General features: G+C 38.1%; 1 protein-coding gene across 5 annotated transcripts in view; it reads left to right on the forward strand.

The window, feature by feature from the left end:
• The window catches only part of FAM135A (family with sequence similarity 135 member A), a 55,573-nt gene that overhangs the window by 10,737 nt on the left and 29,069 nt on the right, over positions 1–15,767 (forward strand). For 2 of the 5 annotated variants that reach the window (XM_080997954.1, XM_080997953.1), the window contains exons 4-11: positions 4,322–4,401; positions 5,433–5,572; positions 7,096–7,166; positions 7,853–8,026; positions 9,462–9,551; positions 11,261–11,387; positions 11,956–12,109; positions 15,428–15,505. In XM_080997954.1, the coding sequence (XP_080854080.1) occupies positions 4,322–4,401; positions 5,433–5,572; positions 7,096–7,166; positions 7,853–8,026; positions 9,462–9,551; positions 11,261–11,387; positions 11,956–12,109; positions 15,428–15,505 (914 nt within the window). The remainder of the gene's footprint in view (positions 1–4,321; positions 4,402–5,432; positions 5,573–7,095; positions 7,167–7,852; positions 8,027–9,461; positions 9,552–11,260; positions 11,388–11,955; positions 12,110–15,427; positions 15,506–15,767) is intronic. The other 3 variants (XM_080997955.1, XM_080997956.1, XM_080997957.1) reach the window with 3 other exon arrangements.

A 15,767-nucleotide genomic window follows, 5' to 3' on the forward strand; every position in this document is an offset into this window, starting at 1 on the left:
CTACGCTGATTCTCTTCCCCAGAAGATGGGCTGCTCCTCCCGATCCCTGGACGCTCTCTAGAATCCCTCTGGCTTTGCTCTCTCCCTCCGGCACTGATGGCAGTTCCCTGACTGGGATGCAGGCATCTCTCTTCGGGATGCAGGCAACTCCGCAAACCAGGTCGGGGAACAGCGGGATGGCGGCGCCTCCCCGCTGTCCCCCGAGCTTGTGGGGCTTCCCGATATTTGCAGGAAGCCTGGGGTGTGCTGTGCAGCGCGCCCCAGGCTTCGGGATGCAGGCTGCTATCCGCAAGCCTTGGGAGCCCAATAGGAACTCCCGCGGAGCTCCCAAGGCTTGCGGATAGCTTCCTGAAGCTGGAGAGCGAGAGGGGTCCGTGCGCACCGACCCCTCTCGCTCTCCAGGCTTCAGCGAAAGCCTGCATTCGCCCCATAGGACACACACACATTTCCCCTTCGTTTTTGGAGGGGGGAAAGTGCGTCCTATAGGGCGAAAAATACGGTACACCCTGATTGTGTTTGTGGTGCTTGAATGGTAACCTTATTTTTATTGGTTGCCACGTATTGAAGACGTATCCAGTGGGCAGTAGTTTGTGTTCAGGTTTGTGTTCAGATGATTGACATGTGCACAGGCCCGCACACCTGTTACATTTAGTCATCTAGGGGTTGGGAGATAAAGATCAGACATGCAAGCCAGAAAAGGTTTCCCAGCCCTGGCCTACTGTGATGTGCAAATGCAGTCATTGTATGACTTAAATTGAGTCAGAAGTGTTTTGCAGCACAATCCTATGCATTATTCAGAAGTAAGTCTCATTGAGGAAAGTAGGGCTAATTGCTGAGTAAGTGTGCATAGAACTGCATTCTATACCTACTCAGAAATTAAAGTATACGTGTGTATAGAATTACAGTCTTAACTACTAGATTCCATCCTTTCAGTATTGTAGAATATTGAGTTAAATAAAATGTCCATATTTGATATTTGTAAAATGACAGCATGTTAATATTGAAGGTGGCCACAATTCATTCAGATAAAATTCTGGTTCCATTGTTTATAATGCAGTTGTCTTCTGTAATCAATATATTGTTTGCTTCCAAATCTGATTCAGATATTTTTCTTTCTACAACAGTCACCCTTTTGGGGTTATGCCCTGGGTATTGGGCTTTCTTTGGGATCATACTTTCTATTCCTTTTTTTTTAAAAAAAAAAGAGGACAGAATTAGACATATGTGCAAATCCCCATTTACACATGATCTATTTGTACATGTCCTCGCACACGCAAAGTGCAAGGAACCCGGAAATGGGAAGTACCCTGGAGAGACCTCCTGGCTTGTGAAAAGAGCCTGTCCCCAGAGCATGAAGAGGACATTCTGTTTCGGCTCCAGGGAGGGTCACCTCATGAGCCGGAGGGACAGTGGGGCTTTCTTGAGGTTTCTCAGCCTCCCTGTCTATCACTGATGCCTGCGGAGGTCTGGAATGTAACCACCACATAAATGGGGAGTTGTCTGTATTTATCATATCTTTCTGTCTTGTTGATTTATTTCCTTGAATTAATTGCATACAAACTATGCATGTCATGTTCTGAATATAAAATGTTTGTTAGATGTTTCAGTTCTGAAAAGCACTGACATTTGCCCATCTATTATGAAAGAGCAGAACATTCTATATCTGCCTTGTTTTTGGTATTTGCCAACTGGTGTCCTCAGCTGCCTTGGCAGTTTCTTTGCTGCTTCAGACAGCTGAGAGATACCCTCTGGCTATTCCTGCAAGCCACCATATGGAATGTTGATATAATAGTATTAAGAGAGCTATCTGGAACTAGTAAGAGCAAATGAAATGCTACCTCTGGAAGGTAGTATAATTTGAGCTGAAAAATTTCCAGCTGAGTGCAAATTCAATATTGCGTTGATAAGTTCTGCAAAGTTTTGCATTGCATGCATAGTAATTGAGGGTGGTATAACAAGTAAATTATTTTAATTGAGGGTTGGAAATACAACACATTAATTTACCTAGTAAAAGATGATTAGGTTAGGCCAGGGGGTGGCCTACTTACCCAAACTGACAGCAAATATTCAAAAAGTGGTTCTAGAGGCAGTTGACTTCAGTATTTCAAAAACAACAGCTATACCCTTCATTGGGGGATATACTATACAATATTCTGCTTGTTGCTTGGTTAAGTCAGGGGAAACTGATGTGGTATACTCCAGATGTTGTAGGCTACAAGTCGTCAGCCTTTTTTTCAGGGGGTACTCAAGGGAACGCACTACCAACACCTCTTTTTGTTGTTAAAAAGTGTGGCACTTACTGTAACAACAGGCACAGGCAAACTCGGCCCTCCAGATGTTTTGAGACTACAATTCCCACCATCCCTGACCACTGGTCCTGTTAGCTAGGGATGATGGGAGTTGTAGTCCCGAAACATCTGGAGGGCCAAGTTTGCCTATCCCTTCTGTAACAGCTTCACAGTGAGTACCGACACCTATTTTTCTAGAAAGAAAGAAAAAGCACTGCTGGCAGGTGCTGATGGGAGTTGTAGTCCACATGTGGAAGGTGTGACATAGGCTATTCGTGCTGTAAACCTTCTGTTGAGAACACATGGTCCCCTGTTTTCTTTCAAACCGCCTCTGAACCCCACTTTGTGAATTTAAGTGTTTAGATACTTTATGGGACTATGAAAGGAAGGGCATAGTGTGTCTGATCGGGAAGAACTCATTTCTTCAACAAATCTACCATTTATTGTTTGAAGAAAGGTCGCTTCTAATGTCTTACAAGTCTTGAATATTTCCTGTTACAGCATATATATATTTTTTTAAAAAAGCAGAATGACTTCAGATGTAGGAGGCCTTAAATCCCATCTGTATCATGATTTGAAAAGTGTTCTTCACAGTGGGCCTCAGTTGAACATTAATTGTCCTAGTTGCTGATTTTTTATCTTGCTAGGAGGAAACTTAATATCTTTAGCCTGAAATCAAAATACCTGCTATCTTTTGGGCAGAAACCAGGAGGGTCTTTTTTAAACTTTAATTTTGACCGAAGTATTAGGGAGCTGGAATATGTGTGCCTCCAGTGTAGTCTCTATTCATTTAAGTACTTCAGTTAAATCAGTCTTATTATGGGATTAAAGCATCAGTTGATTTAACAATTATTTTAATTAATCAATTATATTGATGTTAAAATCCGCATCCCTATCTAAAGCTGTTCTCTTAAAATATTGAAGCATAGTTTAATATACTTTATAACTTGTAGTTAGGCTATTATTGCAGAGGTCAGGATTTGAATTTTGGAGGTCAGGAATTGAATTTTAACCTGTTGGCATACTTTGCCTGAGTTGACCCTGGTGAGATTAACATATTTGGATTAGCAAGTAAATATTTGTTATTGGAAACTATTTTCTATCATAAAGTAGAATCTTCATTGTGTCTGAAGCCACCTGTTTTTGTATTGCTCATGTAGTAAAATGTGGATTATGTTGATCATGTGAGATTTAAGTTTTTTTCCAGAGCTAGGGATTTGTAGTGAAAGAAAAACTGAAAAATAAATGAAGCATTTTCACAACCTAACTTCAGATGCTCACATGCAAACCCACTTAATTAAGTTGTAATAAGAAAAACATTTGTTTGGCTGCATACTAAAGAACCCATTAAGTAAGCAAAATAGATTGGAAATCTGATCAGTAACATCATTGATCAAATACTTCAGCTTGATTTATTGTAATAAGTAGTAATAAACATTTTATGAAAATTTTGTGGTAATAGCATAGAATAACATCATAGAATAGCATATGTTGTCATATGATAACATATGATATATCATAGAATAACATAACAGCATATATAATAATTGTTCCTATTTATAATGGAACCAATAAAAACAAAAACAAAAATTAGTTCTCAATGAGATAATGAAGTGTGACAGAAATCAGAAGTCCTTGTGTGCGATCTCAACATAGAGATTTTCAGAAAAAACCCTGGCCCCAAATTGGATCAGTGGCTTCTCTGCACATCTGAGTAGGAATGTAAGCTGTATAAGAAGCCTACTGTAATTAAGAAATGCAAACCTGGCTAGTGGAGTTATGGTAATATGTTTAACTGGTTTTTACTTTGACCTTATGCTTCTCTTTCTCCTCTGGCTAATTGGTATTGAATTATTTTAATTACGATTAACAGTAGTGTATAAAATGCTTTTGTAACTGATTTCATTAAGTGTTTTTTATGGCCCTCTTGAAGACCACGCTTGATGGGGAAATAGGGTAGAAATATTTAAAATATATACATATCAGGTTATGTTAAAACAGTATTAGTTTGAAAATAATTTTGTTTACTGTAGCTTTTACCAGATTCGTGTATCAATGAAGATTCCTCCAAGAATTCCACACAAAATTGAAGCAAGCCTGTTACGTGCAACCAGTAAGTAAACATCTTTTCATTACTATTTGAATGAATAATTAATTACTATTTAATAAAGGAGAACTCCAAAATTATTAAAGATGTGTTAGTTAATTAATCATATACTTTTTGATTACTTGATTAATTAAGCTTGATAGGTGAAAACACTTGGTTTTAAAGATCTTGGAGAAATGTAAAAGGTCTGTATCTAGTTGTGTCCTTCCCATGATGGAAGACTCTTTGTTCCAGCAAACACTAGGTTAACCGAGGAAGAATACAATTTTTGCTTATTTCACCTTACCTCTGTGGCTCCCATCTGCTCTAGAATATGCTTGGTGGTGGAGAGCTGTCTGCAGGAGAAAAGATGAATTTGCAGGACCACATCCTCTCCCTTTCGCAAAGGGCTGTCCATCAGATAAGCAAAAATTACCAGTTTGCGTCACGTGAATACTTCTGACAGTGGTTGTGAACTTTAGGGCCATTTGTGCATATATTGTTGCCTGTTGGAGGGCTGCTTAAAATGAGTACTTGGGTCTTGACAAAAAACATTACCCTTTGAGAAATCTTAAGAGCCTTCTTTCTCAAACTGGAAATGCTAACAGTGCTGTATTTAACAAAATAATTAAGTGGTTATTGACAATTTAGTGGATCGTTTGAAAAGGGGGAAAAAAAGTTGAAGTGTAAAAGTAGTTTTATACTGTGTTCTAGGTTCTCTTAGATTTACTTTTCATTAACCTGCAGCTTATTCATTACTTCCATCACTGCTTTTATACCTTGCCTGTAAATTTACACTGGCGCTGGGAACTGGTTTGTAAATGTTACTGTTATCTATTAAAGAAACTATGAATGCCCTTCCTTACTTGCTGTCAAACCAGCTTTCAAGTGTTTGAATGGACAGTCTTTTTAGAATATGCTATATGAATGACAAAACTAATTATTACAAATAACCATTTCTTAAAATGAAGCCAAAACATAGTACAGTTGTCATTCTGTAAGTAGACGTAGAATCAGGATATTTTGAGCCTTGATTGCCTCTTATCCATATTCTTTAGGTGCTGATCTTGCCTTTCCAGCTTCAGTCCATGACAATGTAGTCTGCAGTAAAACCTTTCAAATTCTTTATAAAAATGAGGAAGTGTCTGTGGATGATGTTATGATCTTCAAAATTAAAATGCTGTTGGATGAAAGAAAGGTAATAGCATATATTTAACTGTTAAAATAGCTTGATGAATTATCACACAATCAATCCTGTGTGCACTAGGAACGACAACAGTAGATGTAGACATACTCCCGCAGCATCCCTGGGTGCTACAGCATTGCACACCAATATTGCCCATTCAGGGAAGGCAGCCGGTAAACATGCAGCAGCAGAATAATGCCATGACATTCTCCTGCCCATTACAAACACACTCCTTCAACAAGACACAAGAAAACTCCCAGGAATAAATGACAGTACAGTCTCCTATAGCCCCATTGAGTTGGAAGCATGTAGAGCTCTTCATTGATTTCAGTTGGTAGTGCATTAACTTAGCACTTTTAGCACGTTATGCCATTGTTGAAGGTTGGATTGACCCTGAGTCAGGTCAGAATTCTGACTAACTTCCACTTTTCTTTCAGTATGCCCCCAATATGCCCAGTTTTTCCCTTTATCATGGTTCGTCCACTGCAGATTCTTGTTGCCATTCAAAAGGTTATGACAACATGAATTCCCTATTCCAATGTGGTTTTGCCCTCAACCAATACAAGAAGATTTAGCAGTGATTCCCTCTCTGCCTTGCAGACATGGGAGCATAGCATTAAAATAGGACCATTCTACATGATCAGTATCCAGGACAAGATCTAGGATTCTCTTAGTCATCCAGGTGTTTTAAAACTTGATTAGTGTTCACAAATAATAATAATTGCAGTTAACTGTTCTATCTGCTGTTCTTTTGTAAGATCTTTTATTACTATAGTTATACTTATTACGCACCACTCTGGAATTGATGAGAAATTAAGGGTGGTATCTTAATACTTTTTAGTAAATTTTAGTGAATTTGGAATGCATGGCACTGTGTGTGTTTGTTTGTTTGTTTGTTTGTTTACACACACAACTTTATTGCAGTTCATAGACCCAAAATACACAGTACATTTTTATTTATTTACATTGTCGCTGTTGATTTCATTTCATTTTTTGATTATGCCCCTATATTCATGCATGTATATTTGTAGTTACCTTCACACTGATTTGAAGCCACTTTGTGTCCTTCCTAAAAGAGGCTCCTGGGATGCTGGAGGGACATTGCTAGAACAACTCTTGTGTTGGGGCAACTAGCTAAAATGTTTTAAAATATTTTAAATGGTTCTAATTTTGGTTCCTCTCTTCTGTTTTTGTCGGGATGATGTTGGTCAAATGTTTAGTTAGGGTTGGTGGTTATTTTAATTTGGTTATAACAGTAAACCGTTTATTATTGCTATTGTTGTTATCGGTTTCTATTGATTTATTGGATTGTTTGTTGCTCGTATAGGATATTTGGTTTTTTAATGTTTGATGCTTTGTTGTGTTTTTATATATGTTGTAAGCCGCCCAGAGTGACTGGGGAAACCCAGCAAGATGGGTAGGATATAATTAAAAAAAAAAAAAAAGTTACAAAGTCTGGATAGGATTGTATAGTAAAACTATAGTTTGTATTAATAACAATAATATATGATTCTTCTTCTGAAATGCCTGTCTAGATTGAAGAGTCTCTGAATGAAATGAATTTCCTGCTCTCTTTAGATCTACACTTTACAGATACAGATTATTCGTAAGTTTAAAACTAAACATTCATATTCTTGCTATTCCTACTTTTAGAGAAATCGTTTTTGCTCAAAGTTCTTTGTGCATCAAGGAATTCTTTGTTTCAATGTTGGTGGAAACTGAACCACATTTTCATGTAGCGTTCCCCCTAATGTTAAAGTAATGGGAAACTGGGATTGTGAAGTCCATGGATGTACTGAAATTCCTGCAAGCAAAACAGCCCTTGAATTAGGCATGCACTTTCTATAAATTATTGAAGTTGTGGGTGGGTGGGGGACTAATTCTTTGAGAGGTTTTCCAGAGATAGATGCCTCTACTTTATTTATTATATATTATATTTTGTTTCCATCTTAACAGATTTTTCCATCAGATATTTATATTAAAAGTGATAGTCAAATTTGTGCAGTTACACATATGTAGATTATATTGACTTCATTGTGATTTAATCATGGGTAGTTATGTGCAAAATCCTCTGTATACAAAAATATTGAGATGCATAAGGGAGACTTCAGTTATTTCACTGGACAGAGCACCACTATTTCATTGCAGGTCCTGCATATATAAAAAAAAAAGTTAGATCTTGATGGATTTGTTTTATAGTAACTATGGTACAGGAGATTTGAAGCATTGATTTGCATTATTGTAGTATTAAATTTCAAAATGTTGGTTATGATTATACTCTTTTTCTTTTAGGCCAGATGACCTGAGCACATTGCAGCTAATTAGCAGCAGAACACTAAAGTTGCACTTTACCTTAAACCGAGGCCTTCATCACTATGTCAATGTTATGTTTGATTACTTTCACCTTTCTGTCATCTCTGTTATAGTTCATGCCTCTTTAGTAGCGCTTCACCAACCATTAATAAGGTAATTTAATATTGATTTTATACTTGTTTAAATTAATCATTTAATAAAATGAAATAATTAATTGCTTGTTGGTTTGGTCATTAAAGTGATAGTAATTTAGTTGGAGTGGTGATTATTTGAAATGTGTATTATACATACCAGTGACTAGTTCTATGTAAACCCTGAGTATTATAAATATCAGTTCAATTTAATTGAAATTTCTGATTCAGTTTTTTGTTGGAATAGAAAGGAGATGGGAAGCCCAGGAGCTACTGAATGATAAACCACACAACCATAACTGCTAGAAAAACCTCTGCCCTAGTTTTAATCAAGTAATGAAGTGATGCAGTTCATGATTATTTTAATGGAATTTAGATTGGCTGTTTACTTTGGTGGCCTAGGCTATGATAATCTTGCTTTTAGTGCTTTTAGTACAGGAATTGTGGCAGTGTTCTGGTTTATCTCTTTCTCTGGGAAATTCTGTTAGGGGCAGAGTGCTTAGCCACCTTTCTGCCATTCTGTGGGGTGATGTTGGGTTGAATGGAGACATCTCTTTGCCCAGCCATACTTGCCTCCCACCAAACCTGAGAGTAGGTGGAAATGCCACTAGTGGGATCTTTACTGGTAGCAGCATGTAAAAAGCCCCAGAACTGGATGAACTGGCCTCTGCCTCTCTTTCCTTCCCTCCCTTCTCTGATGCCCTCTCACGTTTCTGCCTCCCAAAGGCTCCCAAAGGTTTGTTGCAGCAGCCCTGGCTACAAGCTCCCCAGGCGAATGGTATCTCTGGGCTCGCCAGGAGTTGCTTCCCAGGCCCCTGTGCAGCAGTGTGAGGAAGAACCTCTCTTTGGGGGCGGTGGGGGTGGAGCTACAGCTGCCCAGAGGACTCCCAAGGAGAGGGGAGATGAGAGGAGACTGAGGGAACACTCCACAAGGGAGGCTTCGAAAAGGGGCGAGGGACTGCCAGCTCTGCAGGGAAGGGGTGACATAACTGGGCTCTTGAACCCCACAGGGGTGCCACAGAAAGAATGTGGTTGGTTAAGGTAGCCATGGACCCAAAAAGGTTGAAAACCTCTGCTCTAGGGGGTTAATGTGGGGTGGGGGGTTGGCAAGCAGAGTAAGCAAGGGCATAACCCCTAGTTTAAAACATACATGCTATAACATGCTTCATGTTTAGCGTAATAAAACACCAGCAGTGAAAGAGGCAAAATGAAAATTACTGTAAACACCTTAGCTCAGCCTTCAGCAACCTGACACCCTCCCCAGATGTTTTGGACTATCAACTCTTTATCAGTCTCATCCAGTACAGCACTGGCTGTGGCTGATGGGCATTGTCCAAAATGATTGGAGGGTGACAGCTCAGAGAAGGCTGCGTTAACTCTTCACAAAGGATTTCCCCCTGCCCTTTTAGAATACAGTTTGTGTGTTTCCTTTTGTAACACAGCCATTTGTGCCACAGATTAGTAGGAGAAAGGCATGGTGGATTGCTGGAAGGAGATGAATCTTCTTATCCAGAATTGGAAGCTAGAAGGATTAGCTGTTGGCTATGGTTAGTGGCAAATGGAGATGATGAGTTGCCTTTCCTGGACGGTGTTAGTGCTTTTGCTGTCTATTTCCATTTCTATTCTTGGCAAAGGTCTGTCCATCTGTTGAGGTTCTTCTGTTATGGTGGCAATAATGTCTTCCTCTGATTTTATGGTTTCTTTGGAAGTCGTCCTAACTCAGTTAAAATGTTCTGCTTGCTAAAGGTGGTGGAAGGGAAACAAATAATAGTGATGGTATTCTTCCCTGATCATTCTTCACATATACAGTGCACTTCTCTTACACTGAATGTGTTGATCGAGCATCCCATGAAAGATCTTGCAGTAGAAGGAGTGTGAATTTGGAGTCTAGCAAAGTCACAATCCCACACAGGCAACAAAATGTGTGGCTACTCCTGGGTTAGACTAGTAATGTATGAGTGTAATGGACAAACAGGGAGATGGTGCAGAGAAGTTGATTGGGCTGTATTTGCTGCTACAGCTTGCACATTCTCACTCCACAACTTTCCCTTCAGATCCTAAGCTGGGGGTAAAAGTTTCTTTCACTGACTGTGTGGGAACCTAATGTCCATAGCTGTGCTTGCTTATTGCTACTCTAGCCCATTATGTTAATTTAACTTAGCATATATGGTATAATTGGAGTGCACTGTTGTACCCTTACTGCATTTCTGGTTATCTTCCAATTGTCTTGAAATTGCTTAAGTTCTTGTTTTTGTCTTAACAAAATACAACCAGAAATGGTTGGAACGGTTTGATCTACAAGCAAAAGGAAGGATAAGTGATACTTAATTTCTCTGCAAGTCCTGGATGACACTATATGAGATTCTTTCTGCACAGTGCTTTATTTAGAAACTGTAAATTTTAGACAGTATATGTAAATAAGACTCTGCATCTTCTCACATGTGATGTATTTTTTTAACTAAATCTAAAATTAGACATATATATTTGAGTGTGATTTTTTTTCTTATATGTCTTCCAACAGCCCCTCTCCCCCCAGCAGATGGCTGCTTACCAGGCTCTGGGAAGGTTTCACAAGGGCCCTAGGAAGATGCTGTCTTGCTTACTGGGCTTTGGAAAGGAAGTGTAGGGTTCTGGGAGCATCCCAGGACCTCCCACAACCTTCCCAGAGGCCAATAAACAAGGAAAACCAGCTGGATACATGGGTTATGAGGAAATAAATAAATGGAGAGTAGAGAACAGTGGGTTTTCCCCACTCTTTATTTATTTATTCCTGCCCCCATAAGCGGTTGCGCTCATGTATGTAAAGTGAGCATAAGTTGCAGACCCACTGCTTATATACACATACACCCCTTGCCATATCAAGAACTGCTTTTGAAAGCCACATTAATTTCAAAAGTGGTTTACCTTGTGGTATGGGTGCTGCTGTAACCCCAAGTGATCATCGGTAACCGATATCACTTACATAGGTTTTTAGATTCCAGCCAGTGTTTTCCGTTCGTTCACCTGCCAAATTATACTTGCAAACTTTCTACATTTCTTATCAGAATCTGCCTTCTAGATTCTAGGAGGTACACTGGCACGTACCTCCAGTTGCAGCAGACACCTAAAAGAATATGTTGGGTTATGGCTTAAAATGATGCTGTGTGTTCTTCGCCCATGTGTCTCTAATTCACCTTGCATTTCTATTCTGAATTTTGTTTTCTCTTCTGCCCCTCTCTCAGACATTTTTCTTTCTTTCTTCCCCTTTTTTTTTTAGCTTTCCACGTCCTGTCAAAAATACTTGGCTAAACAGAAATGCACCCGCACAGAACAGGGATTCTGTGATTCCTTCTCTTGAAAGTGTTGTTTTTGGCAGCAATTACACCAAACAATTATCAGCTGATGTAAGATTGTAATCGTTGTTTTTATTTTTATTTTTTAATTGCTGGAAGAAATGATAAATATTTAACAACATTATTTTTAACACACAAAGCATTTGTATCAGTTGCACAAAATGTGTTAGTCAAGAATTGGGCATTTTAGAACATTTCTTGAAGTGTTGACTACTTTTCGGTGATACTGCATAATAAAGACGGTTTTACAGTGTCACAGTATTGTTTTCTTAAATACACTGAGGTTTTTCCTTTAAGTATTTACTCAAAAGTCCTATTGAAAAAGTAGTATGGTACAGGATTGCAGCCTTCAGCCCTGAATGTCCTGTATGTGCATGGAAATGTCATTAGTTTTCTTATTCTTTGTCCAATAACAGTTCCTCATAGCTGCTGCTCTGGAGGTGAAAATGCCCCAGTCTTAGGGAAGCTTCTTGTAGGCGGGCATGGAGGGCTACCACCAGACATGGGGAGCTAAATGCTGTGTTTGGACACACCTTTTTGTGACCTGACCTTAATCTTTAAATGTAATTTTGCTGTAACTGTTAGTGCTGAATTGATAACTTTACAAATCTATTTTTAGGGCTGCAGTTTTATAATAGCAGAGACTTTCTTGAATCATGCTTACAATCTCCACCGTACACTTTGTGCCAGTTTGCTGATTGCATTCAAAGGATTACATAGCTATTTTACCACTTTATCAAAAGAGCTGCCTTCCTGTCTGAAATTAGACGCAGGTATGTGGAACAAATACTTTATTTGCTTCTATATGTATCAGCAAGCACTTTTTATAGTACTAGATGTCTGCAGCATATCTGGTATTAGTTCAGCAGATAGTATAAACATGAACTCTGTTTTCTGCCCTCAGATTTAATATATTGCACAGGTTGTCTTTTATTTTGTTCTTCTTGACTTAAGATTTGCCCTGTTTCTTTTACTTTTAAGAACAAATTACCTAAAGTGCAATGTGCTATAATAAAAGGTTAAAACAGTTGTGTTGAATGGTAGATCTATAGCTGTACTTAGTGGTCTGGTTTGCACATAACACTAAGCCGTGGTTTGTCTGAACATCTGAACTTTGCCCTGCAGACTAACCATTGTTTTCTAGGAACAAACTGTTATGTAAAGCCATGGTTTCTTGTTGATTTGCAAACTGTGGTTTGTTTTAACTATGGTTTGGAGTGATGTAAAAATGCAGCAGCCTTTCTTAACCATGGTTTATTTTGATATTCCACCCTAGATGCTTGTCAGGCTGCAGAAGCACAAGGCAAAAGCAGCTGGAAAACAAGCTTACGTTTTGGAGAAACAATTCATGGTTTGTTGCCTTATCTCTTGAGATGGCTCATGATTTGCTGAAAAAAATCATGATTAAAAGAAACCATGGCTTAGCGTTATGTGTAAACACAACCATTATCTATAATTAATATTAGCTATGCTCACTTATAAAGCACTGTGCTGTCGATACTGGTTTGAGACCACAAGGGTGAATCTTTAGTTGAGAATTACAAGACAAAAAAGAAAAAAACATGCTGGCTGTTCTGTACATATTTATCAAAAATTATGAGTGGTGGAAGTTAAGGCTTTAATACAAACTAAAAGTGGAATTCAACATTGGGCTATGATGAATGTTCTGTCTGTGCAAGCATTGCAGCTTGCCAGATGGAAAAATCCCTCCTCTCTTCCCACCACATGCTGTTCTGAGGGTTCTCCCAAGCCCCCCACCCTGGCCACTGTTGGTGGATTCAGGAGGAAGAGAGGGGTGTAAGCCCTGTTGAGCAAGTGGAAGTCCTTACTCAGGGCTCTGCCAAAGATTCATAAATTTAAAAAGAAGTATGGGTTTTTTTTATACATTGGTTTAAGTCTAAATACTCTCAACTAAAGTATTTATTGGCTAGACCAGTGTTTTTCAAGCTATCTGATATGATGGACTGGCATCTCCCCCCCCCCTTCCTCCTGCAAGTGTCAGGGACTGGTACCATATTTAGTACCTGATGCATCCCACCCAACCAGGGCTGTGATGGAGTTACTGGGACCAATGGCCAAACAGGTCTGTGGATCCGCATTTTGGGTAGCACTGGAATAGATATGACATATGAGAAGCCCAATTTATTTTTGCAGTTTCTTAACACAATAGCTTGTACAACTGTCATTTTGAAAATGGGTTTTGAGAGGACTTGAGGTAAGCCAAGAAGAACATTGCTCCAAAAGTTAACATCTAAACTTTGACCATAAAACATTATTGTATTGCACAAGAATTCCTTCCCCTTTCTCTGCTTTTAGCCACCGCCTACCCTTACCAAACAAGACAAATAGGCTCTGCTTTAAACTTTCAGAAGATGAAAACGTGTCTTGTGGTTCAGTTTGAAAAAAGAGAAACTCATAGGTGTTCTTATAATATTACTTACCTGCACAGAAGTGATGGCTTTATATTGGGTCCTCCTGGTTCTTCAACAACTCAAAATAATTGTAGCTATATCACACACATATCCAGTATGAGCTCAAATACTTTTGGCTTTAATTAAAATAATAATCAAAAGTTTAGTCATTCTTTATCAATATGCTGAAACCTACAAAGTTACATTATAGTCCATGGGAGTTTAATTCCACCATCAAAAGGACATACAGATGCTTCTAAGCCTTATCACTTGATTGAACATACAGCTTCACCCAAGGAATTGATTAAAATAATAATGCAAAATTTAAAAAGACTTTGACTCGAGGGGTGACAAAAGAAATTACAAGATTTTATTGATTATTATATTCCCCACTATTCTTTTAATACATCATCCCTGTTTACACCTGTGCAAACTACGCAGACTGGCCTAATTTCAGGCCAGCTGCTCTAGCGCTGCTGCACATCTCAGAATGCAGTGTTTAGTATGCAAACCAGGATGTCACTTTCTGTGGGGTAATGACCCCTGTTATTCATGTGATACCATATTGGTCTCTGGCTTGTTGCATAGTATGCCAAGTTTCTGTACCTCTTGCACAATAGTGGTTTACATGCCCTGATTGTGCTTGTGAATTGTATCTATATTAGGATTTAGTCTATATTAGACTAAAAAGTGTTTTTCACCAGCAGCAGATATACAAAAAACTATTCAAACAATGCATCTCTGTAAGAATTTAATCAAACCCACATGTTGCATTAGCAAATTGCTCAACTGTTTTGAAAAAGGGAACTTCAAAGTAGAAAGGGAGTAGCTTTCAATGTATGCTTCTATTGCTGACAGTTTCTGTTTTTAAAATTCTATTTGTGAATTTCTGAAATTTTTGTTATTGAATATTTTAATTTGGCCTATGTATTTTACAAAAGTGTTTAATGCCTTAGTTACATGTGCTAATACTACTAATATGATTCAAAGCAAATATGTTTTTAAAGCTATGAAATTGCATCCAGTAATGTTGCATCTGTGTAAGTCTGAATGAAGTCATTGGGGCATACTCACATGCAACTGCACAGCTTTGTAGTCACTAAAAATAATCTTATGAATGACTTTTGCAAGATGATCTAACTATTGCATTTATTAGTTATAAGCTATATAGAATCTTCTCTTGGAAAAAATAGCTTTCAAAATAATGAGATTCAAATGGGATTCTTGGAGCAAATAATCCAGAAAATCTGAAATCCTATTTAAATTTCAGGAAAAAACCTTGCTTTTCTTTTCTTTTGACTTGCCTTATATTCTCTGTCTTTCCTTTTGCCTTCCATTTACTTATTTGATGTACATTTTTATTTCAAAATTGACTTTTTAAATAATTTTTAAATAAAATATGCCTCACACATAACAGAAATTGTTAGCATTTGGGCAATCATGATTTAACAAACGAAAACTCAAACAGGTGATAAGAATCCAATAAATTCATAATGTACATCATCCAGAACTCCTTATCTAGAACTTTCCTAAAGTCTCTTCTTTAATTTTTCTTATCTAATTGCACTAATTACTAGGTGAGTGATAAAACTTTCTTACTAACTTTAAGGATAATAATAATAAAACAGAGATGGAAAAAGGAGTGTAGTAACTAGTCGTGTGTACAATCCTTATAACTAGCCAAGCCCAGCATGCAGGTCCTTTATGAACGCCTCCTCAGAAGAAAATATCTACGAATCCAGGGAGACGCCTATATAGGTATGTTGTTTTATTAAGCGGCTTAACCAATTAGGATTTGTTATAATAAAACATCATAGCTTTTTGTTTGTAAATAATTCCTTATAATTCATGTTTAAACAGGATCAAAGAACCTAAAGATGCCATCCACACCTTGTGTAAAAGGACTCTTAACTTTAATCAAATTAAGGTTGTGTACAGTTCTGTCTGGCCTTTGAGGTGATGATGAAATGAGCTCATTTCACTGGTAGTTTAGTTAGCCTCTTGTTAATAAACCAAAAAT

Source organism: Podarcis pityusensis (genome assembly GCF_964106645.2).
Source record: "Podarcis pityusensis genome assembly, chromosome: 3".
Classification (NCBI taxonomy): domain Eukaryota; kingdom Metazoa; phylum Chordata; class Lepidosauria; order Squamata; family Lacertidae; genus Podarcis; species Podarcis pityusensis.